Genomic DNA, 26,297 nt, shown 5'->3' with positions numbered 1-26,297 from the left:
ATATTTAGGTCTGGTCGGGGACTTGAACCGGCGACCCTACGGCTCACAGTCCAAGCCCCTACTGACTGAGCCACTGCCGGACAGAAATCTGTTTGAAATGCTATGTTGTTGACAAACACAAGGCAGAGAAGTGACTGTAATTACTACAGGACTGCAGTATTGTCTGTCATTTAAATTTAAAACAATGGCATCAATACAAAATGTAATATGTCATGAAAAATGTCATAGGATTGTACGTTGTTAAAGAATGAAAGTCCTTATATTCATAGTATAGTCGGAATATCATAAAAATGTCAACACAAATATTTAAAAGTCATACTATAGTAACTCATATTAAAAAAAAGTATAAAAAGTGATTCAAGTCATCAAAAAGATACTTATATGCAACGAAAAATGTACTAGTATGTCGTAGAAAGATGATATAGTTAAGAATGGAACTGCATTTGTAGTGTAAAGAACCTCCTTCTTTTAAAACAAGGTAAAGAAAAAAGGTCAGGTAGGTAAGAGAAAACATCTTAAATAACAAAAACTAGAAGTAAATAATTGTATTATTGGAATATATGTAGAAAAAACGTTTTTACGTGAAACTTCCTCATTCAGAGTTTTTTAAAGACTATATATTTGAAAGGTCTGTTTTGAAGAAGAGGAGAGAACTGAAGATAATTTGGCTCTTGAAATGGATGACGAAGGTTTTTGACTCCTGAGATCTGTGAAAGACCAGGGGTCGTCTGGACCACGTCAACACAGCGCAGGCAGGATGACCACAAGACCTCCTTATCCCTAGAGAGATCATCCTGTCTGCTTCCTGTGCCGACGTCAGGGTGTACTCCGGTTTCTTCCCGCAATACAACGATTTGTCAAATAAAAAGTTCAAGATAAAGATATACAAGTTATGTTCATTGAGTTTTGGCGGTCATTAAGTGTGAAAGTAAATCTGTTACTATGTGTCAGCCCTGACGACCCCACTGTTTTCTTTCTTTAAGCAATGTGGGACATATCTGATATTGGTGAAAACCCTGTAGAATGTCAGAGTATGGTCTGTCGTAAAACGTCATTATATACAAGACAAATGTGAGGACACATTAGGACACCTTAGACCTTTTCCCACCAAATTCTAACCATGTGATGCTCTTGTCCAAGCAGATGTCTGTGTTCAATGTAAAGAAACTCCCTGCATGTGTAACTGACTGAGGTTGGGTTACAAACTGCTGGCGTCTCAAACAGCAGCTCCAGATTAGAGTGGTGGAGGAGTGGGTAAACATTCCTCTCATGCCTGCTGTCTGAAAATAACTCCTCTGCCCCGCCACCACAGCACAGGACAGCAGGACGAGGCTCAGAGACAGAGAGGGGACCTTCACTCACATGTAGAGACAATGTGTCCCTCAATGTTAAACCTTCTGCTGTCCAACTCACAAACAAATAGCCCTGCTCTAAAGTGTCTGAGTCCTGGTTCTGATCAAGTAGTCCATTTTCTGCGTGGTGCAGGGATGATGCATTGTTGTAGGCCATCCCGGAAGTTAGCATTGTATGGGCTCCCTCGACAAAAAGCAGTGGATTTTGAAATATTGCAGAAATAAGATCTGTGGTAAACAAACTTTCAGCAGGATAATCTCCACATATTAAGACGACTTTTTACATTTTTGTAGCCTAAATTCAATCCCTAGAAGGAAATAGCTAATGTGATGCAATAAACAAACTACATGAGGGTCACATGACTTCACGTCACCACTGCTAAGCTAAAGGCAGCTCATGTTCGCCGTGTTGATGTTTAGAAGTCCTATCTTTAGAAACACCCTTTGTCATGACACACAGAAGCTTCAGACATTCCCCAGTGGGATGTTTACTGACAAATTCTATGTCGTAGGACAAAACATATATATTTCGTAAGCTTGTTTAAACCACAAACCTTATTTCGGGAATCTAATCAAAAACAACAAAAACGTTGACTTTGAGACAAGGGAACTGGAAGTGGTTAAATGCTAACTAATTTCCAACTTTAAGGACTCATTCCCGCACCACCCTACACAGTCCAGCGCATGTGTAAAAGAGGGTCAGGTCGTTTTCTTTACAGCCTTTGTCAGCTCCTCCACAGAGCAGATGGTGTGTTATGTGATCGAGGAGAAACCTAATAGCTGTGTTGTAATTTTCTCTCTCTTATGCACTCCGCAGTATTATTGAGGAAAGCTTACCAGCTCGATTGCTTTAAACATTCATCGAGTTACAGCTCGATCACATAACACAGCATTTGTGTGACGTGATGCAGGCAGCAGAGCAGGATTCAGTGTAGCATAGAGCGCACAACATCCACCATCTGCTGTTTGGTTTTACAGCCCTGACTACTATGGTAACGCACGGGCTATCTCCGACAACAGACAGCTGAGACGGGCCTTTAGGAGCAAGTCTGCACAGAAAGAGGAACACAGGGAGGACTTACTGCCGACGTCCAGCCTGGCGTTGCATGTGGACATGCCGGCTTCGTTGATGGCAGAGAGGGTGTACCAGCCGGCGTCAGACTTCATCAGCCTCTCTATCAACAAGCACTGCCGGCCCGACCCGTCCTCATACAGACTGGAGGAACAAAGACAGCCAATCAGATGTTTATTTAAACTCTGTTATTAACACATGATGGCCAAAGCACCCTGTAGCAGGCTGAGCATTCAAAAGACATAAGCACAATTCAAAACAATTATAATAATGTGTGTCCAGTGCGTGGGAGAGAACACAGGGATTTTAGCCTTTGCATACGCTTTACACACACACTACAGGAAAGGAAAAACCCCCCAAAGCTAAATATGGCCCCTTTAAGGGTGTACTTCTTAATATCCTCTATTAAGTTTGATGTAGAGGAGCTTGGGTGTAATGAAGCACTTTATCACACCCACCTCATTCTGTTTGGGTCGATCCGCAGCATGTCTTTATCTTTCTTCCAGTGGAGCTGCGGAGGGGGGGAAGCATCCACTTTGCACTCTAACCTCACCGTGTCTCCCTCCAGAACTCTGGAGTTCAACATCTTCTGGACAAAGGTGGGGGGGCGGAGAGCCTCCTGGGCTGCAGAGAGGAGGATGCACAGCACATGATGACACTCTATTTAAAAAGACAGCGTTTACAGGCTTAAAACACAGGAGCTCTGTAATGGCATGTATTACCTAATACATCGAGCCTCATGGTGAATCTGCTCTCCCCCGCTCGGTTCCTGGCCTCACACTCGTATACCCCGGCGTGGTGCACGGTGACGATCTCTATGATGAAGGAGTGCATCCCTTTCTCACACACCAACATCTTGTGGTAGTCGTCCGGGCGAATGGCTTTACCGTCCAGGTACCAGCACACGTCTGGAGTAGGGAGGCCTCCCACCTGGGGGGAGAAAGGCAGAATCCCCCTTTAACTCCCCTCTACATGACCAAACCACTACGAGATATTCTCGTATTATTTAGGGAGACCCTGTCCTTGTAATACAAGTGTATTAAAAGGTCAACTATTATGCAAAATGCGCTTTTTGATGCCTTTTTACATAAATATGTGTCCCCGGTGTGTAGGGAGACTCACAAAGTGTCAGAAAATACAACCCTCTAAAAACGGGGGTACAACGGAGCTGAACCAGATTTTCTGCAGTCATGATGACATTACTAAAATGTGGGCTGGCTTTACGCCCACGGCCCTATCAGAGACGTTGCTTTCAGAAACAATGCGCGACGTGTTTTGGGATTAATAGGTCTTTATTTTCAAATTAGCAAGCATCGCTAACACTCAGAGCTAACGCTGTACTGGAGAGAGTATGTGTAAAAAAGCCGTATAAAAAAAGTAACTCACCTTGTGGTTTGGAACATAATATGGCGTTTAATCACGGTAGCGTTTAGCTGAGAATGTGTAGAATTTTCATGAATGCGCCAAAGGGGCGTGGCCAGCAGCAGCTCAGCAACATTTAAAGCTACAGACCCAGAATCAGCACTTCTCTAACAGGGCTGAAATAGAGGGGTATGAGGCATGCTACAACATTGAGCAAAACACTTCATAGACATGTTTTTAATATATTTTCATAAATCTGAGACCTATAATATATGCCTAAAAATAGTAGAATAGGAGACCTTTAATACACGTGTAAATGTGAAGCCCTTGATGTGAGGGGGATTCACCTTGAAGTCGATCCTACAGAAGCGCCCCTCCTCCACAGTGAGGTCTGAAGGGATCTGCAGGAAGCGAGGAGCGTACGACTTCTCCTGGATAGCTGAGCCCTCATTCCCCCTCTCATCCGTCCCTGTGTGGCGCCTCCCCCTGCAGGGAGACAGACATTACTCATTCATAACCTCACTTTCAATGACTCCATTTGGAGAGTGACAGCACACACACAATAAACCGTATTGAAACCTAGCTCATATTTCCTGTTTTTGTCCCAAACTAAAGGACTCCTGAAGTTTTGTTTTTGAACCTCATCAAAAGTTATAGTTTGAAGGATTTGAAGCGCAGCACCTGTATAACAATGTTTGGGGTTTCAGAAGACAGGTGGGTGGGATCTTTATAAGCTTGTCTCCCAATTGTACCTCTATTTGGCTTGAGAACCGGGAGCTTTTTCTAACTCTGTATTTGTATTGTTATAGTCATTATGTTGCACTGTTACTTAATGACATTTATTTTCAATACATTTTCACAATTTTGTTTTCCCATTTATTTCGTTTTCTTTTCCTATTATGGAATCAATGTCATTATGGGGTGGGGGGAGTTCTGAAGGGGACACAATGGAAAAAGGAAGGAAACACACCGTAGTAAAACTGTATGATTGTATCTGTGCGTCAATAAAAACATTCTACAAATAAAGCATATTAACACTTATGTGTTGCTGTCCTTTTATATCACGACTACAGGTTGAGTTCATTCTCTCCTGAAAGACAGTGGAGTTATAGCACACTAGGAGGATTTATGGCACAACACAAAGCGCTTTGTTTGCAACTTGGGGCAACAATTGCTCGTCACACATATTGGGGAAGTCAGATAGTAATTTAAAAGCTCAATTAAAAAATGTTTGAAATGTACCTATCTCAGCCCAATAGAAGATTTATTTCACATGATAACATACAAGAGCTTTAAAAGTTGAATTTAAATCACTTCAAGGTGAAACACACAGGTAAATAACACTGATGAGTTAATCATCAGGTTCAACATTGATACATCAATTAATGTTGTTTACCATAATCCTCCTGTGTGTCTTCCTTCTGGTGCTTCTGGCTGTAAAATAAAACAAACCAATACAAGCAAAGGTAATATTCACAGCTCGTAACTTACAAAAGAAGCGTTTTAGTGTGACAAAACGCCAGGAGGGTAACTGTGTGTGTGTGTGTATTCTGACACAATAGCCCTGTTGTCACTGGTGACATGGGCTCGTTCTGAGAAAGTAGGCAAGAAATAGCCGCTGCGCACACACACACACACCCCCACACACACACACACCCCCACACACACACCCCCACACACACACACCCCCACACACACACCCCCACACACACACACACACACACACACACACACACACACACACACACACACACACACACACACACACACACACACACACACACACACACACACACACACACACACACACACACACACACACACACACACACACACACACACACACACACACACACACACACACACACACACACACACACACACACACACACACACACACACACACACACACACACACACACACACACACACACCACACACACACACACACGGAGGCCCTGAGAGGGGGACTGTGCAGCCTGTAATGATGTGTGTTCTTTCTTTAATAGCAAAGAGAACACTAATGGGTTTGGAGCAGAGCCAACATGAATGTGTGTGCAGCAGTGCAACACACATCTTTATGTTATAATCATGGTGTCCACTAACTACTTGACCGTTTGTGGTCGTACCTGGTCGAGTTGTGAGTCTGAGAGACCGTCTTGGTCAAACATGGAGTTGGCGTTGTCTGGACCCAGCAGCCTACGAGCCATACGCTCCTCATAGGACAGTTTCTGTTCGAAAATAAAGCTTTATTCTGTTAAATTTCATTTATTTTATTGGTAAACTATTGAAATTATACGTTATTTTATGTTTCAAGCACACACACACTGTGTAAGCGTGAAGGGCTGGGGTGGTGTGTGTCGAGGGGGGAATGTTTATTTAAAACTTGCACTTCTAACTCAGTTTGCAGGAAACACACACACACACACCTGGCTGCCTCTCCTCCTGGCCTCCTTGGAGCGCAGCTTCTTCTCCAGATCCTGGATGAGGGCGTCTTTGGAGCCCTGGATGTCATCATCGGTGGAGCGAGAGGAAGAGGGCCGCGGAGCCACAGCCTTCTTCAGGATGGGCTTTGGAAGGCTGTGGGATAGCAATCGGGACAAAAAGAGGGAGGAACAACATTTAAGCAGTGATGAAGAAGAGAAGACTACAGAATATCTCCTGTTGCTGTGCATCACTTATGAAAGAATGCTCAAACATTTGGTTGGACAGTTTTTACTAAAAGATGCTATTAAATGCAGGCAGTAAATATAGATAGCAATGATTGCTCCATGCTTTTAAATATAGCTAGATATATGGGTTTTGATAAGGAATAAAAAAGTAATAGGATGGTTACAGGAAATGATTCCTTTGAAGAGCACTGGCCTGCAGAGAACTCACAGCTTCAGAGTTCTCTTTCAATGTTTTCTATGTTTTACTCTTTCTATAACCCTGCACAATTGCACATATTAAAATTCACACTCAACCTTGTAGTATTTAAATTTGAATTCAACGTATATAACTAATTCTGTATATAAAATATTCTATGTTAATATTCATTTTATTATGTCTGTCCAATACGTTTAGTAAGCCGGGACCTCTCTGCTGCACCACAATCCTTAAGAATTTGGATTCAAACATAGTTCCCCTGAGACAAACATTGTGCAGCTCTATCCTCCTAGCAATGTCTTTTAAGCGTGGGAACGTTTCAATCGTCTGTTAACATTTGCATGCCAAATATATGATATACTTTATCTTTGGACTCACATGCTTGGTGCTGCCTTGTAGCTGGCGGGCAGGGAGACCACAGCGGGGGGGACTCTGCTCTGACCGTTGGGAGTGTTGGGTTGCGGGAAAGATGAGGGGGAGGAGGGAGAGAGAGGGGAGCGAGGGAGGCAAGGTGACACTGGGAGATGCTGCTGAGGGAGGGGAGATGGAAAGGGGGAGAGTGGCGAGCGGGCGGGGGAGATGGAGGGGTGGGGGAGGCTGGAGTTGGGGGACAGCTTGGAGGAGGAGAAAGGGGAGAAGGCAGAGGGGGAGGGCAGCACGGAGCAGAGGAACGCCGCCGGGGCCGACATGGAGTCCTGGTTGGCGGGCAGGGTGGCGCTGCCCAGGCCCGTGGCACTGGGGATGCTGGGGGTGAGGGTGATGGTGGAACGCATGGTGGTGCGGGGGAGAGAGGGTGGGTAAGGGGAGGATGGCGGGGGGGGGAAAGGGGCGGAGGAGGCGGGGAAAGGGGAGGATGGCGGGGGGGGGGAAAGGGGCGGAGGAGGCGGGGAAAGGGGAGGATGGCGGGGGGGGGAAAGGGGCGGAGGAGGCGGGGAAAGGGGAGGATGGCGGGGGGGGGGAAAGGAGCAGAGGAGGAGGCAGGGGTGGAGATAGGAGAGCTGAGACTTGAAGAGGATGGAGAGGACTTGCTGGTGCCATTGGCCTGGGACTGGATCTGGACCTGGGCCTGAGCCTGGGCCTGAGAATGAACCTGAGTGTGAACCTGGGCCTGGGCCTGGGTGTGGGTTTGTGTTTGCATCAGGGCCTGGGAATGGGTATGGGCCTCGGTTTGGGTTTGTAACTGAGCCTGGGCATGGCTATGAACCTGGGCATGGCTATGAACCTGGGCCTGGGCCTGGGTATGAACCTGGGCCTGGGCCTGGCTATGAACCTGCGTTTGGGCCTGGGCCTGGGTGTGGGTTTGTGTTTGCATCACAGCCTGGGTATGGGCCTCGGTTTTGGATTGTAACTGAGCCTGGGCATGGCTATGAACCTGGGTTTGGGCCTGGGTCTGCGCCACAGACTGGGTTTGGTTCTGACTGAGGCTCAGTGACTGAAACTGTGCCTGCGTCTGCGACATGGACTTGGACACCGACTGAGTTTGAGAGAAAGACTGACTTTGGGCAGACATCACTTTGGCTTGGCTCTGTGTCTCTGTAACATGTTGGGAGCTGATGAGGTTCTGTTGAGAGTTGTTTTGGTTCTCATGGGCCTCTTTCAGAACGCTCTCGTAGCTGGGGGCTTGAAAGGCCGCCTGTGATTGGATGAAATGCCTCGGCCGCTCGTAGTTGAAGGCGCTGGGAGGGAAGACGCTGGGAGTGAAGGACGGCAGGTCTGACATGTTCGTGCTGTTTCCTCCAGGCTGGGAAGACTGGGAGGGAGAAGATACACACGTTTCAAAACCTGAATACATTTTCCTTCGTTTAAACATGAAGTTTTAAGTAACACAAGAGGGTACCACATTATAATAAGACTACCCTTATAAAGGGTTTACGAATAGTTTGTAATTCATTTATTAATTAGGTTGTGAACACTTTATAAATCATTAATAAGCTTTTATAAGACATGAGATAAACAGGGCAACTGTGACCGGTTGCTTGCCAAATAGTGAGCCCACATTTATCTGTACTGCTAAGTCTTATATTGGCTACTTAGCTTACTTCGTCTTCTTCATCAGCCAGCATCCTTGGTATCTGTTGTTCACTGAGTTGATTCTCGCTAAGTAGCCAATATAAGGCTTAGTCATCTTGCCAAATAGTGAGCCTGTGTTGATGTATGTATCTATGTTAGAACTGGTTTATAAATGGTTCTTAATGATTAACAAAGTGTTTACAACCTAATTAATAACCTAATTATAAACCCTTTATGAATCCTTTATAAGGGTAGTCTTATTGTAAAGTGGTACCCACAAGAGAGTAGTAAAGCATTAACAGAGAGCTATAAAGTGGTGCAGGAATGAGTCTTAAAACCCGGAAATTAGTTTGCATTTTACACCTTCCAGTTGCCTCTTCTGAAAGTCAATTGATTTTTGAACGTTTTTTTTGTTTAAATTTGGTTAACACAAACTTATGAGATTTTTACGTTTAGTTTTACCACATAAAATACGTCAGTAAATACGCAAATGGTGAACATCTTACTACTTAACGTCATCACGGCAAACATTAGGCGACTTTTAGCTTCACATTGTTGGCGTGGAGTCATTTTTACTTACGCTTCAAATATCATAAAAGACATGTTGATATGTGGAGATTATCCTGCTGAACAATACAGGTAAGTATCATAAACATGTGTTTGCCCCAGAGATTGCAATCTTCCAAAATCTAAACAGACTTTTGTTGAGGGACTTCTTGCTATGATATTCTCTGGGTTGACCTACAAAATGACGTCATCGCTGCACCACCCAACAGAGAGATCAGAACATGAGTGTAAGAAATGCCCTTACAGTAAAAATGAGCCTGCTTGGGCTGAACAGCTTTGGTGTAGTTTTCTCGTTGACGTGGGCTGGTGGTGGTGGTGAGGGTGGGGGGGGAGGGCTGGGCGTAAAGGCGCGGACGGTGACCCCTGGTGACCTTTGGCCCTCTGAGCTCAGGGCTCTCTCCTCCTCACTGCGACCAAACGGTTCCTCAGAGCAGTAGTACGCCGGCTGAGGCTCTGGAAAACTGACAGACAGAAAAAGACATGTAGGTGAAGATGTGATTATATTCATAATAACACCTGAAGGTACATTAGGATGGAAAGGATAATGTTTGTCAATTAAATGTTATATCCAATTTGTAAAGAAAAGTCTTTATATGGATTGTTGGTGTTGTGAAATGATATTCAATACACTTTAAATACGTCAGTGTTGTTGAGTAAAGCTCAACTCAATTAAATTGATCTTATTTCTATTATTTCCAATAGATAGATATGTTTATTGTCATGAAAAAAATCCACAAAGCATACTAGTTGCAACCCAAGAAGAAATACAGAAATAATGTCCCTACAGAGTTCATAAAAGATCAAAACAGCAGCAGTTCCATATGAGGAGCACAATTCCAAATGCATGGAGAATAACTATTCTTTAAGATGTTAGGGTCTTAAAATGTATATATTCCGGGCCATCACTCATTTTGCAACAGTGTTCCTAAATCTCAAGGGGATTTTATCCATAACAAATAAACCGAGACCAAATATGAAAGTCAAACAGCAGTCGTTCCTTAAATAAAGAGCAACAATCCAATTGCATGGAGGACAACTAGATGATAAGTTGCCTTGGTCTTCTGATAAATAGATTCAACATGGTTTCAGTATGAACTAAACAGTAGTTCCTGTTCACTTGTTTTATAGAAAGTTGACGGAGGCTGCTGAAGCTAACAGGACAAAAGCTCTCTCCTGTATTTACAGTACGGCTGCCATGGTACTACTGGGACGGTGTAATGAGAGAAACAGATATCATGTTTCTGCTCTCATTTCAGCTCACCCAGGACTTTTCTTCCTGTTATAGCGAGCCTGCCTGCTTCTCCACTTTTCTTCCAGGAAAGAATGCTGTTCCCATGACTACCACGTCGTCCGGGGCTACGCAGGAGCATAATGACAATAGCAGTCTCTCTCATCGCAGTCTCTCTCATCGCTGCCTCTCACACACTCATCCATTCACACACACTTGCTCAGTGTTTTTCTGGCACTAAATAGTTTAGGCTAGCCGGATCAGCTGACCCACAGTCTAAATACACACTGATGGACATCCTGGGAGTGAGAGGTTTCTCAATGACAGAACATGTGTATAGATGGAAGTCATTAAAACATGTTGGACTACAAACAGCAATAATGTAGCTTCAATAAGCAAGTGATGAGCATAATGTTGAGTGTTTAAGTGGCCAACCGTTGACATATCTCACTTACCAAGAGACTAATGGTAATCTAAAAGCTCCTTTGATAGGGCTAACAGAACCATTACTGCCAGGCGGTTCCCTCCAGCGAGACTAGCATTTTGTCCAAACACGATAAGTACTATATTGATTCATGTAATGTTGAAAGATCACAAACTTGAAAACGTTAAGATGTACCTCTCAGCAACATGTATTGAAGTTAGTACTAGGGATGCACGATTTGGAATGAAAATGTGATCATGTTGATGATGTTTGCATCAGTAATGTCGTTATCATTGAAACATTTATTATTATTATTATTTTTATAATGAATCTGTGCCAAAACCTTTGGTTGAGTGTGTAGAATACGATTTGTAGGCCTTTTGAGCATTTAACAAATGTTAGGTTTTCTGCTATTTGAATATTGCACTTGTCAATATATTGATTATGATAAGATTCCGATTCATTGAACAACAAACTCATTCTGAGATCCCAGTCAGTCAGACCATGGCGAGGGCAAGTGAAACGAAGGGGGAGGAAGACTCGCAAGTGGGTTCCCGTTAAGCTAAACCTTTTTTATTTAAAAAGGCATGAGAATTTACTTTCAGATTTATAGCTTCATTTACATTTTGAAAACGTTTTCTTTTCAAAAGACATTAGCGTAAGTGTTAAGACTAAGGCAGCGTTTGGTCCTCTGGCAACAATATATATATATATATATATATATATATACACTAAATACTGTATACTATTTGTATTATAAGTGTAAAGAACCATTTCAACCATTCTGCTGCTACACCATATAAACATAACACCTATATATTATTTTCTGTGTACCGTTATCCTCAGAGGATGCAATCTATATGGAGACTTTATGTTAACCGATATTGCATTTTTATTTAACATAAACATAATAAGAACATTTTAAATGTTGTTATTAAAAACGCTACAAATATGAGATCTGCCTGAGCCCTTTTGCATTTAAGAAATAGCAACTGCTCTACATTATGTGAAACATATTTGAGCTATTTCTATACTGAATGATTTGTACTGATCGGCAGTCATCTATGCCCAAATGGATGTATTGTTAGCACTCTTACGTCACTGCAGAAAGAGCACAGGTGTTGCTCATGACATTAACGATGGCTCTGTTGCATTTAAGGTGACTCAGGTTCCTTGAAGTGCCACCTGGATGTAATCCAGCAATGATTGATGTTATTACATACACCAGTCATTGCTTTAAAGACTCTTCATGACCTTCTCATCCCTAACAAACTATTACAAAAATCCTTCTATCTAATCTGGAGTCCAGGCTAAAAAAACTAAAGTGTTTGTCATTGTGTGTAACTTATTATGGGTTGCACAGAGCTCTCTACAGTGCTGCTCGAGCCGACCTGAGGAGAGGAATTACAAAAGCCAAGACAGACTACAAAGAAAGGATTGAGGACCACCTCACAAGCAACAACCCTAGGCAGGTGTGGCAGGGCAATAAGAACATAACCAACTACAGGGGGTGTGACACAACAACTATTATTATAATAAATACATACCTACTATTATTATTTATTACATTATAGATTTTATTTTTATACTCCTGGAAATAATTACTGCACTTTATAAGTATGTATGCTGCGTGTATTTGTTGTCTTATGTTGTGATGTTTTTTGTTTTGATGGCAGGGAGAAGCATTTATTTATCTCATTGTACATGTATAATGACATTAAACGATTCTATTCTAGTCACTTTCTATGACTTAAATGCTACTATGTGAAAGTAATTTGTGTGTGTGTGTGTGTGTGTGTGTGTGTGTGAGAGAGATAGTACTGTGTTGGTATACAGTATGCATATTTGTGTGATTAACTGGGGAACGCTATATCGGTCTTGGAATTCGGACATCAGCTGGCAGGTGCAGACACTACTGGGGAGTCAACCCTTTTAACACACACACACACACACACACACACACACACACACACACACACACACACACACACACACACACACACACACACACACACACACACACACACACACACACACACACACAACACACACACACACACACACACACACACACACACACACACACACACACACACACACACACACACACACACACACACACACACACACACACACACACACACACACACACACACACACACACACACACACACACACACACACACACACACACACACACACACACACACACACACACACACACACACACACACACACACACACACACACACACACACACACACACGGCATTGTGGGTAGGAGAATGCTAAGCTGTCCTAAATCCTCTGTTTGACCAGCAACAACGGGGAAGACAATATGAATGCTAGACATAATCTAATAAACTTTCGAAAATTAAATCTGCTGGATTCTGAAAACACTTCAACACTGTACTGAAATACATTATTTCAATTTGGTGATGAGGGGTAAAACAAACCGTACAAAAAACCTTTTTATTAACGTTAAAATAAATATTTACCTTGCCATAACTACTACGTCCTTTTATCATTGATCTGTGATTCCTTATTCTTTCTATAGTTTCAAAGTCCAAACCAACAGGCAATCCAATTCATTGTCCTCACCGAGCAATCAAGTCAACTAAACAATGAGATACACTTCAAGTTGGAGAACCTCAACGTGACCTTAAAGGCCAGAATCCCGCCAATGAACAACTGTTGTTGTGCAGCGCCACTGAGGGGGGGGGGGGGGTTCTGAAGGACACAGGCGCCATTGGCTGCACTTCACATTACAGATGAGATCATAGCCCTAAACACTAATACAGAGAGGACACACACTAAGCCAAACATACTTCACACACTATGAACACTCGCTGGTTTCAAATATGAACTGACGCACCAAGTCAACATTAAAGACGCACTTACTGAGTGCAATCAAACACCCAATTTCATACTTTTGAATGATTTCACACAGGTTGATATTTGTGGTGCAATATCAACAATTGCAAAACAGCATTTTATTCACAAGTATCTAATTATATGGCTGAACTTGAATGCATCGTAGAGTGGTGCATCGATGACGCATTTCTGTAGGCCAACCTGGAAGTTAGCATCCCAAGGGCTCCCGCGACAACAAGCCAATGGGATTCTCCCTTGGAGTTTCAAATGTTGCAGAAAATAAGCTCTGTGGCAAACAGACGTTTATGATACGTACATGTTTTGTTCAGCAGGATAATCTTCCCACAGAAATACCTGTTTTATGTTTTTTTAAGCATAAATGCAATTGCCAGAAGTAAAAAAGCTAGCGTCAAGCTATAAACAAACTACATCACGGTCACATGACGTCACATCAACACCGCTAAGCTAAAGGCAACAAATGATCAGCGGACTGGCCATCGGGACGTTCGGGACGAATCCCGATGGGCCGGTACTGAAGTGGGCCGGTCGGACGATGTCACTAGCACCCCCCGCCCCCCCGTCGACAATTTACTAGCGGTATTTACTAGCGGTATTTACTAGCGGAATTTACTAGCGGTATTTACTTGCGGTACCGAGGTGAGCCGGCGGTACCGAAGTGGGCCGGTCGAGATACCGTAGATCCCGGGCTGATTTGTAGTCCCAGTCCGCTCCTGTTGTTAGCAAACGCTCTTTTTAAGATATGTAAAAGCTTTGCACATTCACCAGTGGGATACTTACTGATGTATTTTATTTTGTAGAACAAAACATGAAAACATCTTAAGCTTGTCTTAGCCACAGAACTTATTTCAGTCATCTAACCAAAAACGAATTCAAGAAACAGTTGACCTTGAAACGAGGGACCCGGAAGTGCAAAACTGATAATTAATTTTCGTGTTTAGGTCAAATTTAGCAACACTCTATACTTTGTATTTTTTCCCTCACACATAAAGAACTATTTAAAAATATTAATTTGGGTTGTGTACAATATTTTTAACAATATGAGCTCTTTTGTTAACTTAGTAGTCTGAAGGACACACCCATATCGCCACTTTACAGATGAGCTCATGGCCCAAAGTAAGGGACCACTTGGCTGAAGTATGCATGTCACCAGCACAATAAAGAAGGTCTGGTGCTTCCCTAAGTGTATCCCTGAAGCAGAAGGACTCCCAGGAAAGTGAGCATTGATATCATATCACTTTAAAATGTAATAAGAGTGCATTTACTCAAGTATTTTACTATTTTAAGGTACTTAAGGTACTCTATTCTTCTAAGCAACTGCAGTTTGGAAGTCAGTATTATTCTTTTTTCTCCACTACGTTAATTATACTATTTTTATTTTGATATTCAGAATATTAGCTAGTACAACAAATAAATCAAATAAATGCAAATGAATAAGCATTGACATATCATTATAGGTTAAAAAATCCAGCAGCATTATACAAAATAAAATACAATTAGATTAGACACATTAATGCAGCATAAATAATCCAGTCATTTAAAATATGATTTTCTGAAAATGGCCATTAGGCTGAATTAGTACTTTTGGTATCTTAATATACTTTGATGCACGTACTTTAATGTAGGTAAGGTTTTGAATGCAGGACTTTTATTTGTAACATACCATTTGAGCAATTGTGTTGTCTTAAGTCTAAAACCTGAATACTTCTTTCTCCACTGGTTTAGTGATGTGTTTATATGTTTAAGATATCTCCTTATAGTTTACCTGCATCATGGTTACAACAGGCGTCGAGTGTTCTTTCACACATAGCTGCATTTTTACGACATATTTAAATATATTATTATATATTTTTAAAATACTTTTCACTGGGCGTTTAACTTCGGTTTTCCTCAACATGTGCGAAAGAGCAGCGAGCCAGATGACGCAAAGCCCCAAAATAGAGTAAAGTCCTCTTTCCAAGTGCTCTCTAAACATAGTGTGACCTTTTCAGGACCACATAGCGTTACGTTTCCATGATATAAACAAGTAGGTAAAACGAGCATGTTTAAAGAGTTAGCGTCAATGTAGACATACTTTACAGAGGTTGCAAATGCCACAACAAATAGCAACATTTCCGGACGGCAGGTGAAAAAGCAGCCGGTAACACTCTGTTCAAAGACGAAGAGGATATTTTCTTACCTAGTTTAAGGTTTCTGCACCACTTTCCTTAAAGTTCATTACTGGCTAAGAAGAATTGGACTTTCCCTGCTGAGGGGAACCCAAACTCCGTCCTGCAGGAGGCTGGACCGCAACAAGTGACACTGCGCGCTCACGAGGGGTGTGCGCGACGGGGCCGCGAGGGTGCAGCTGATTGGCTCAATTTCCCAAAAGCAGAGCAACGTCATCACAACTGCACCTAATTAACCTCAGAACCCCTCTCTGACTGGCTGGCACCTTTCTCTAACATATATGTTATTTTCTTTGATTATTATTATGTATTTGTGTTCTTCAATTAGTGTTCAAAAGCCCTTCTCAAAAGCTGCAGTTTTTGTTCACAGTTTTAGGCCTAAAAGTAACTCATATGTTTTTGTTTAATTCTCACTTGGAATGCTACCATTAAGTAAGTCTAAATAAGGAAAGAAAGAAAAAAAGAAAGGAACAAAGAAAGAAAAAAGAAAGGAACAAAGAAAGAAAGAAAGAAACACACAAAAGAAAAGAAGAAATTGAACTTGAACATGGTACCTCAGTGACATTGTGTATTGATACAAGAGCGGCCTCGTCTGGATGTAAGTTGGAACTACAATTCTTTACAAAGACTGAAATGCATGCTCATGAATGACCCACTATATGTCAAAAAGTCACTCAAACTCACAAAAATGTGTCCTTTATTTAATTTAACATTTTATTGATTAATAGGAACTTGCTAAGAGCTTTTGCTACTCAATTAAATGTAACGCATGTCAATAATAGACAGAGGAGTTTTAGGGCAAGGCATAAGGTAAAACATATTTTTTCGAAATTTAAACTGTGAAATCGAAAAGACTTTTCGACTTTACTTACTTATGTTAGTGATTAGAATTATTGAAAAAAAAATCTTAAGATTTCAACAAAATACGATTTTGAATGTATTCTCATTCTCATTCTGAAAGCTTGATTGCTATTCCCTGCACTACATTTGTTATCATTAATGTACAAATATATTAATACATTTCCCCCCCAGATGTCCGACCCTGATACACTCCAGTAACATGGTCACTAAGAAGCATAATGTCATAACAAAAGAAATCTATTACAATTATTATGTTTGCATGACACTGAGGTCATTGTTATATAATGTTTACCAATGCAGACTTACTGATATTGACGTAAGTGTGTGTGTGTGTGTGTGTGTGTGTGTGTGTGTGTGTGTGTGTGTGTGTGTGTGTGTGTGTGTGTGTGTGTGTGTGTGTGTGCGTGCGTGCGTGCGTGCGTGCGTGCGTGCGTGCGTGTGTGTGTACCATCCACTCACTCTGCAACTGGGCTGTTATCTTCTAGCGGGCTCTCAGGCCACTCAGGCGGGGGAAGGGTCATGGAGTCAGGCAGCTCTGATGGAAAGTCGTCGCTGAAAGTCTCCTGATGGAACATGGCTTCCTGCTCCTGTCGGAGAGAAGCTGCTACCTGCTGACTGGCTGCCTCCACCTCCAGCTGCTCCTCCAGGTCTGCAAAGCAAGAGATGGCTGATTTTAAAAGCAAGACTATTCATTTGTATTTGTTTAACACAGATCAACTGGTGAAACTGTAATAGAAGATTTATGGTGCTATATGAAGTGACTTTCTAACCATTGTAAACTTCTAAGATGGCAGAGCAGGAGACCGTGCCGAAGGGGTTGATGACGACACATTTGAAAATGCCCGAGTCTTCTGGAAAGGCCTCTGTGATCACCAGTGTGCACAGCTCCTCTGTGGAGGGGAACAACAGAACAGTACAAATGTTTTCATTCAATAAAGTCTTTCACTTTCGTTTCCAGACAGGATTAAAACTGCACTTTGTTTATGAACATTGTATATAGATAACATCTCATTCCTTTAAGCATTGTTCGGGTAGCTGTCATTGTCACTGTAAATCACCCAGTCAACCTGTAAAAGACACTCACTTCTGTAACGTTATGTCATAAAAAAGTTAAAAAAACGAAATAAAACGATAATTTAAAAAAAGCAAATTACAAAATACAATATAATGTCACATTTCTTAAAATGTTAAATGTATTTGACCTGGCTTCCTGGACAGAGTTAAAGCCTTTCATCCAAATAAGCCGGTTTCATTAAGGGGGTGTTATTTAAAAGATTATTGGGGTACCGGAAAGGTGAAAGTATTACAAAAACAACTTTAGTTGAAAGAAATTATAGCAAGGTAAGAATAAATAATATATGTTTTGTAAAAGTATTTTTTGTATATTCTGTACTTACCTGGCACTGATGCAGAGCTGGCCTCTGGGAAAACAAGGAGAAAGAAAAGTCAATTCTTTTTTAGTCGGCTCAGACCATATTTACATTCAAGAGGAATAGGAAACTTCTGCAAATCAGACTCAGTACCAGTCATTCGAATGCAAAACATACTGATTTGAGCAATTACAAAGGCCCTGAGAGGAGAGTAAGAAAATAAAACTCTTGTTATCCATTATATTTTGCAAGGTGTTTGTTGTTGTAATAACTATTTGAGCCACAAGAGGGGGAAGTGCACCACTACCCCATAAGATAAGATATACTTTATTGATCCCAAATTGGGAAATGTTTTCATTGCAGCAGCAGCAGCATGTAAAACTAAGTATTGCACATAATTTGAAATTAAAAAGAGTAGTATAATAATAATAATAATAATAATAATAATAATAATAATAATAATAATAATAATATGTTTAAATGTAATATAAACAATTATACAATATAAACAGTATACAAATAAATAGAAAATAAAATAGAACTACAAAAGTACAAAATATACAAGTTGACCGTGAAGATAAGAATCTGTAACTTTCTGGCCAAATTAAAGCTAACACAATATTACATGTTTTTAATAGGATATTCATGTATCCATTTAACAAAAAGTGTATATTTTTGCTTGATTGTTTGGATTTGGTAAGTGTAAAGTCCAATTTATCTCCAGGTCATAAGACCCCATCCCACTGCCAAACACACACTCACTCTTGCGTAGTATCCTGAAATCATCCGAGTCCAGTACTTGCTCGTCCTCTCTGTACCACATGACCTGCAGGGGGGGGGTTCCCCTCAGTCTGCACTCCAGGACCACCAGCTGCCCGTTCACTGTGGACACATCATGGAGGCCCTGCAGAGTGAAGGGGGGTGGAGGCAGAGGAGGAGAAATGGAAAGAGGACAGAAAAGAGAAGGTCTTTGAAGAGGAAATCAGTAATCTTTTATTTAAGGCATACAGTTTACCACGTGTGTCAGACCACCCATTGTATGAACATACATTCACCTAAAAAGAGACACATATCAACCAGGAGGAGACTCAAAAAACAAATACACATAAACGACTACAAAGAGACACAAAAAGAGACACAAAAAGACTACAAAAAACGACTTCAAAGTGATGTAAAACGGGTACAAAGAGACACCAAATGAACAGAAAGAAACACAAACAACTACAAAGAGACATACAGATACTTAAAACAATATCTAAATTTCATCCACATTGACAAAATACATCACTAAAAAACATGTATACAAAAAAGCTCAACATAATTGATCATTCATACTGATTTTTTACTGTGAAAAAATCCATTCGGTATAACAAGTACTTTAACTTTCGATACTTGAAGTACGCATAGCTGATAATATTTGGTTTCTTTATATTATTCTGAAATGGGTAATTGTGCAGGTTGAGTACTTTACTTTTTGTACTTTTACTTAAGTAACATTTGGGAATCAGGACTTTTACTTGAAGTGGAGTATTTTACTTTTTCTTAAGTAGGATCTGAGTACTTATTCTAACACTGAAAGAGACACAAAGAGAAAGAGTGACTACAATAGGTGGTAAAAAAAAACTACAAAAGAACAAAACAATTGAATAAAACAAACAACTACTAAGAGAAACAACATGACTACCAAGAAACATGAAACAATTACAAAAAGACAACAAATGACTACAAAGAAACATGAAACAATTACAAAAAGACAACAAATGACTACAAAGAAAAATGAAACAATTACAAAAAGACAACAAATGACTACAAAGAAACATGAAACAATTACAAAAAGACTTCAAAGACACATACAATGACTAGAAAGACACAAGAAACAACAATAATTAGGATACCGTATGTGTGTCTTACCTTAACAAAAGTAGGGGCCACTCCTGTCCCTGAGTACTGTTGATTTAAGATGGGACTCTGACTCTGGGAATACAAAAATGATACATATATTGAATTATGTTATTATTCATAACAATTCACTTATATGTACAGTGACTGTCACATCTACAGGTTCAATCTAAACTTTGTCATGTCCATAATATGAGGAGATTTACGGTTGGAGGGCTGACAAGCAGCGGCTGCACCAGGCCGGAGTGTTTCTGAGCGAGCACGGAGGAGGAAGAGGAGGAGGAGGAGGAGAGCTCCCGAGAGGCGGAGGCAGAGGAGGAAGAGGAGATGGTCAGGGACATGGTGCTGGTCTTCTTCTGCACACTCTGGAGGCTAAAGTCACACACAGGCACATGGGACACATTATCAATGATTACACAATGATCACATTTGTATGGTTTTCCTGTGCATTCACTTGGGAGTTCTGTGTGTGTGTGTGTGTGTGTGTGTGTGTGTGTGTGTGTGTGTGTGTGTGTGTGTGTGTGTGTGTGTGTGTGTGTGTGTGTGTGTGTGTGTGTGTGTGTGTGTGTGTGTGTGTGTAACTTACTGAGCCATGTTTCAGGCGTTCCAGGAGGCAGTGATAGATGTTGTTTTAGTCTCTACAAAGACAAAAGTAGACATGTTACACTCTCCTACCATCTAATTCCAGCTTTTATCACAGTGTATTAGAAACCTGTGTACAAGTCTGCCGTTCACAATTGCCTGCTTCATAGGACGATTGGATTGGATTGTTCAGGTTACACGTTACAGAGTTATATCTGTGCTTCAGATCGGTTCGGCAACCCAAAAGGATTTTAAATTATAACAAAAAAAGAGAAACGCAAAGGGTCATTTAAGCTGAGCAAAGAAACAAAAAAATGATTTACACTTACTCAACCTGCCAGAATGTTTCCAATGCTGAAACTGTGTGCCACAAATCAAACGGGTTGGAGTAGGTCATTTCCGATTGGCTGCTCTGAATAATAGAAGATCCAAATACATGAATTGAGGAACAGAAAAAGGCTAAATTAGAGAAGATTTGAGATGCTGATCTGACTTTTCTTTTTGCGTGTGATCCATAGTAAGCAAAACTAAAAAAAAAAAAAAAGAACCACAGAAAAGCACATGTCAACTAACATGCTGTGTGAAATAAACTGTATATGGTGCATGATTGTAGACTTCATGATTAACAGTGAATTAACAGTTCGAACAATTACGGCTTTACAGTTGTTTATTCTGTATATTTTATTCTATGTAATAAGGCTGATATGAATCACTGTATTTGTTCTAAACTACCTTTTTGTTCCAGAAAAAAAGAATTGAACAGTCTCCTTTCTCATTCAATCTGTATCAAGACATACAGTAGCTGCCTTATATTCAAAACCTTTTTTCAACCATTTCCTCATAGCGGTGCAGCAATACAGCTTATGCATATACTGGAAAAAAGCATGCATATCTTTCTTTATATATCTGATGTTTTAACTTCATTAACTCTTGACTACAAAAAATAGCCGCACTCTTAGTGTTAAAGGTCTTCTGTGTATGCAATGTTCTGAACATGCCATACATTACGTACAAAATGTATGTATAATACCTAACCTCCGTGATGTATACACAACTTACGCATAACCTACATATGTGTCGTATTCAAGTTATTTAACATACCTAATTTCCCTCACATTTGCAGTTACGTTAAAAAACATAATTATGGTAAGCCTAACCGTGATCTTTTCCTTAACTTGACCACATTGTTTTCTTACCTCAACCTAACCAACTAGTTTTGAATCAGTACAAGATGAAAATCAGATGTAAAACTGCGACCTTTTGACACAGGTGCCTGTCGCTTACACCCTCAAACTGTCCTAGGAATCCTTATGGGAGCCATTGGCACACACAGATGACAAACAAATGTATATTCAGGTGCACTTAAACACACGTGCACACCTAGAACGTCCCTGTTATGTGAACTTTCTGGTCATTAGTGTGTGAACCAACATTTTAACTGTGCATTATGCAACAGATCCTGACACTGGGTACTCTTTTATTGCCAACACATGCATAACTTGCTCTGCACCGGAACACTGATTCTGACCGTCATGGTCTCACTTTGTGTAGCTATAGTGTGGGTTATTGCAGAAAATCATTCATTTCACACACACCATGTAGACCCCACAGACCCCAGCCTGCTGCTCCTGGTGGCTCTGGGCCCAGAGAAGGAGCTGACAGAGGAGGCCGGGGTCAGGTTTCAGGCTAAATTAAACCGTGGCACCTCCTGAGCACTGCAGAGACTCTCTGACCTGAGATAAATCTCTGTCTCCATTAATGAGACACTTACAGACAAACAGTGGAGGGTTAAACTCTTTCATACTCTCTTATCCAAATGCTTATTTTAGTTTTTGCTCTTTACTTTACCATTTTATCTCAACACTTACATAAACATAGACTGCCTGAAACAGAAGATCTCAGTTTGAGAAAAAAAGAGCCACAGCATGTTCAATATCCATGTGTACGTCACCGTGTGTCTGTGTGTTCCTTAAAGCCTCCTGTTGATAAAACAACAGCTGCTGCTGAAGCCCTCGTATCAATTGTCTCTCGGTTACATAACCAAAGGATTTACGGCAGCGGCAACAATCTGCAAATGATGATGGAGACATTCAGGAAGTGCTGGACAGCTTCAACAACAAACCGAACAAGCATACAATCTTTATAATATAAAATAAAAGTAGCGCAGTTAATGTTCAAATTAAAGGTTATTTCTTTAATAGTTTATTTTCTGTCTGACTTTAAGTCTTTTGTATATCACATTACATGTTATTTGTTAGACGCTTTTATCAAAAGCGACTTACATACTCAATACTGTGGACAATCCCCACAGGAGCAATTATATAGCTCCTAAAACATTGGATCCTACATTTCCTATAATACAACTCAATAGTTCCATGCTTCCAGTTGGTAATGCAGGTTTTGTGGTAAATATTTGTTTCTTTATTCAGAAACAGAGAAAACCTGGATGATATAATTGTGACATCATAAGGGTCTATTTTTTTAAAGGTACTTTTGGACCAGCGTGCCCTTATTGGATATTTGTCGAGTTGAAAGGGGGAGACTGAAGGGAGGGTTAGGGTTTCTTGACCAAATAAACAAAAAACGTTTTTTCTTGTAAAAAAAGGAAAAAAATAATTATACCCCTCTGATCTCAGAGAATATCCTCGTAAATGTATTACTTTAATATTTTTGTGTACTTACAATGGCCCTCCCCCAAATTCATAGTCATGTGTTACATTTATTTAAAATGTAACAAAATTACCTGAGAATTCATATTAATAAAGATATCATTTATGATACAAATAAATATGAATTGAAAAAAAAGAATCATAATAATAATACTTTAATTTTCACATATATGAAGTGGAAGCCCTCTCTCTCCTGCAGGGACCAAATTGACTGTAGTCCCTGTCTGACCCAATAAACTCCACCAGTGACCTGGGGCCTCATTTATAAAGGGATATACGCTCAAAAAATGGCGTACGCCAGTTTCTACGCAATGTTTGCGATTTATAAAATACTAACTTGACGGGAAAATGTGCGGTCCTCCACGCAAACTGTAACCCATGCGTACGCACTAAGCACAACAACGGGAGAGACGAGAAACTGCGACACCGTTGGCAGAAGGAAGAATGGAGAGAAATATGTGGAAATAAATAAAATGTTACCTCTCATTTATCAAATATGAAGAATTCATTTTCAAACATTGATTAAAGCCAATCTTAAAATGATTAAACAAACGCCTATTTGAGACTCCTCAGTGCATACAAAAACATAACTTGGGGAAATAAATAAATACGGATATGTTATTTAAAACCACCTCGAATATGTTGTGTTAATGTTATGAAATGTTTTCTCATAAATGATGCGGTAAGCAGGAGGACAGAATAACGTCTAAACTGACGCCGTTTTGCATTTCTATAGGTTGTAGATACGAGCATGGTTTTATATACTATCACGTTTAATCGTGTTTTATGCCGTTTGCCAAGACTTGATAAGTCGCTCGTAAAACACAGGAGGTATGGAAACTAAGAACACCATATGCGGTAAATTGTACAGCTAATATAACACAACACATTAGTTGTATTTCCTTTAACTGGTGGATTATGGATATATAGTTGCTGATCGACAGCTGGAACACAAACCACCAAATACAACAAAATAATTCAGATCCAGTCGTCATGACTCCACTCCGGAGGGATTCCCCGATCATTTCTTACAGTTTCTCATCAAGAGGGTGTCTCCTGTCCCCGGTACAAACACACTGCCTGAGGAAGGTTATGTGTATTTTTTTTGTCATTAACTTTTTTCGGACCACTTATTTATTTATTTTGGTGACGATCCGACCTCCATGCTGCTACTCTGGTTCAAACTGCATCCACCAAACAATATGATTTATCTCCACCTCCCCAAAATAACCAAAATCTGACACGGTGTGAGATGTCTTTTTTAGCTGTTCGGTCGTCATTTCCTGCGATCTTCTTCATGCAGTCAGTCAAAAATGAATGAATGAATGGGCGTTTCTTTGACTATTTATAGGCAAATATGGGCGTTACGTGAAGCCTGCAAAAGCTGCGCCGCATTTCGAGTCGATTGTGATTTATAAAGGGAAACAGGCGTATGAAGTGCCGGTACGCACTTCCCTCACCGGTACGCAATGTTTTGTGAATCGGAAAATGTCGGAAAATTTCTGTACCTATTTTTTTGCTTTGTACTACGTAAGCAACCTTCTCACGTCAATCCTACGCAAGGCGTTATAAATGAGGCCCCTGAACTCATGTGTGGGATCTTCATATATCAGTTAAGAAACACATTGTACTAACAGATTTACACCAGGAATACTTCCCATCATAGACTGCAGGGTTTATATTTGCCTGGGTGGGAACATTAAAGGTATAGGTAGGTAAGAATGGAGAAACCAGCTTGAGTGCGCTAGAATTTGAAAGTACGCAGCCGGAAAAAATCTGCCCCTTCCTTCAGACTTCCTTACGGAGCTTACACACGGCGGCGTGCGTTGAAGCTTGCCGGCGGGCGTGTCTGACGCTCGACCAACAACCAATCACATGAATCTCCCGCCCCGGACACACAAGCACGCAGTTTGATTGGCTAGAGCTTGTACTGGCATATGATTCGATTGGCTGGCGCTTCCGTCGAAGCTTCAAAAGTAGAACATTGCTCTACTTTTGAAGAGAGCAACGCGATGCGCACACAATGCTAGAAGAAGTCATACAACCAATACGACCAGACTTATGTTGAAGGCCCTGTGAGCGTGACGTCACCCCATTCAAAGTGAATGGGCAGAAGCATTGAAGCACTACAGCAGGGAACGTGGACAACGGAGAAAAAAAGAGAGCCAAAATTGAGCCAACAAAATGCCGTCAATATCCAACACAGTCTCACGGCATTTCGTGTTATAGTCACAAAATTAATCTATTGATTCGTGTTCACCAACACGATTTCGCCATTTTTTTGGTGTCACCCAGAACGATTTTAAAAGCAATGTAAATAATAACAAATTAGAAGGAAAAACAGATTTAATAAAATACAGATTTCAGTATTATGAGGCTCTGAGCTATTTCTTTTCCTCACGGACGGCAAAAAAACTCCGACATTATACAATTTAAATTAAAAGGGATGGTTAGGCTTAGGGTAAGATATTGAGTAAGAAAATGTTTTTATGAACCACACAGCTTCTGGTATTCCAAGATCTGACTGGACAAAAAGACGTGTTGCAGGCACGAAACATACTACCAATAGAAATACATTGCTTTTAAAATCGTTCTGTGTGACACAAACATTTTTGAAAATCGTGTTGGTGAACACGAATCAATAGATTAAATTAATTTCGTGACTATAACACGAAATGCCGTGAGACTGGGTTGCAATATCAGGAGGCGTATGCTTTGATGGGATTCAAGTCAACAAACGGCAACCCGCCCCAGGCATTGTGTTTTTTCTTTGGGGAGAAACTAGCAAACAGCTCGATGAAACCAGTGCACCTCCAGAGACATCTCAGCACCAAACACCTGTTTCATGTTGGTAAGCCACCAGAGTACAGATGTAGAGATGATGCGAAAAGCCTCCACAACATCAGCCAAAGCACTGGAGGCATCGGACCTAAAACTCCTAAATAGTGTAATTGCAGTGTTATTACATAGTTTG

General features: G+C 40.8%; 1 protein-coding gene across 1 annotated transcript in view; it reads right to left on the bottom strand.

Moving 5' to 3' along the window:
• Nucleotides 1-26,297, bottom strand: part of myot (myotilin) — a 34,323-nt gene that overhangs the window by 1,802 nt on the left and 6,224 nt on the right. The window contains exons 2-18 of the mRNA XM_034121020.1: nucleotides 20,659-20,710; nucleotides 20,279-20,444; nucleotides 20,085-20,147; nucleotides 18,936-19,077; nucleotides 18,201-18,224; nucleotides 17,574-17,693; nucleotides 17,263-17,452; nucleotides 9,476-9,692; nucleotides 7,615-8,404; nucleotides 7,033-7,510; nucleotides 6,216-6,366; nucleotides 5,916-6,017; nucleotides 5,183-5,220; nucleotides 4,134-4,272; nucleotides 3,147-3,354; nucleotides 2,883-3,048; nucleotides 2,435-2,568 (exon numbers count right to left, since the gene is read on the bottom strand). Of these exons, the coding sequence (XP_033976911.1) occupies nucleotides 2,435-2,568; nucleotides 2,883-3,048; nucleotides 3,147-3,354; nucleotides 4,134-4,272; nucleotides 5,183-5,220; nucleotides 5,916-6,017; nucleotides 6,216-6,366; nucleotides 7,033-7,510; nucleotides 7,615-8,404; nucleotides 9,476-9,692; nucleotides 17,263-17,452; nucleotides 17,574-17,693; nucleotides 18,201-18,224; nucleotides 18,936-19,077; nucleotides 20,085-20,147; nucleotides 20,279-20,444; nucleotides 20,659-20,666 (3,136 nt within the window). The 5' untranslated portion in view covers nucleotides 20,667-20,710. The remainder of the gene's footprint in view (nucleotides 1-2,434; nucleotides 2,569-2,882; nucleotides 3,049-3,146; nucleotides 3,355-4,133; nucleotides 4,273-5,182; nucleotides 5,221-5,915; nucleotides 6,018-6,215; nucleotides 6,367-7,032; nucleotides 7,511-7,614; nucleotides 8,405-9,475; nucleotides 9,693-17,262; nucleotides 17,453-17,573; nucleotides 17,694-18,200; nucleotides 18,225-18,935; nucleotides 19,078-20,084; nucleotides 20,148-20,278; nucleotides 20,445-20,658; nucleotides 20,711-26,297) is intronic.

Source organism: Trematomus bernacchii, unplaced genomic scaffold, assembly GCF_902827165.1.
Source record: "Trematomus bernacchii unplaced genomic scaffold, fTreBer1.1, whole genome shotgun sequence".
Taxonomy (NCBI): domain Eukaryota; kingdom Metazoa; phylum Chordata; class Actinopteri; order Perciformes; family Nototheniidae; genus Trematomus; species Trematomus bernacchii.
This window is presented reverse-complemented; position numbering and strand designations above follow the sequence as displayed.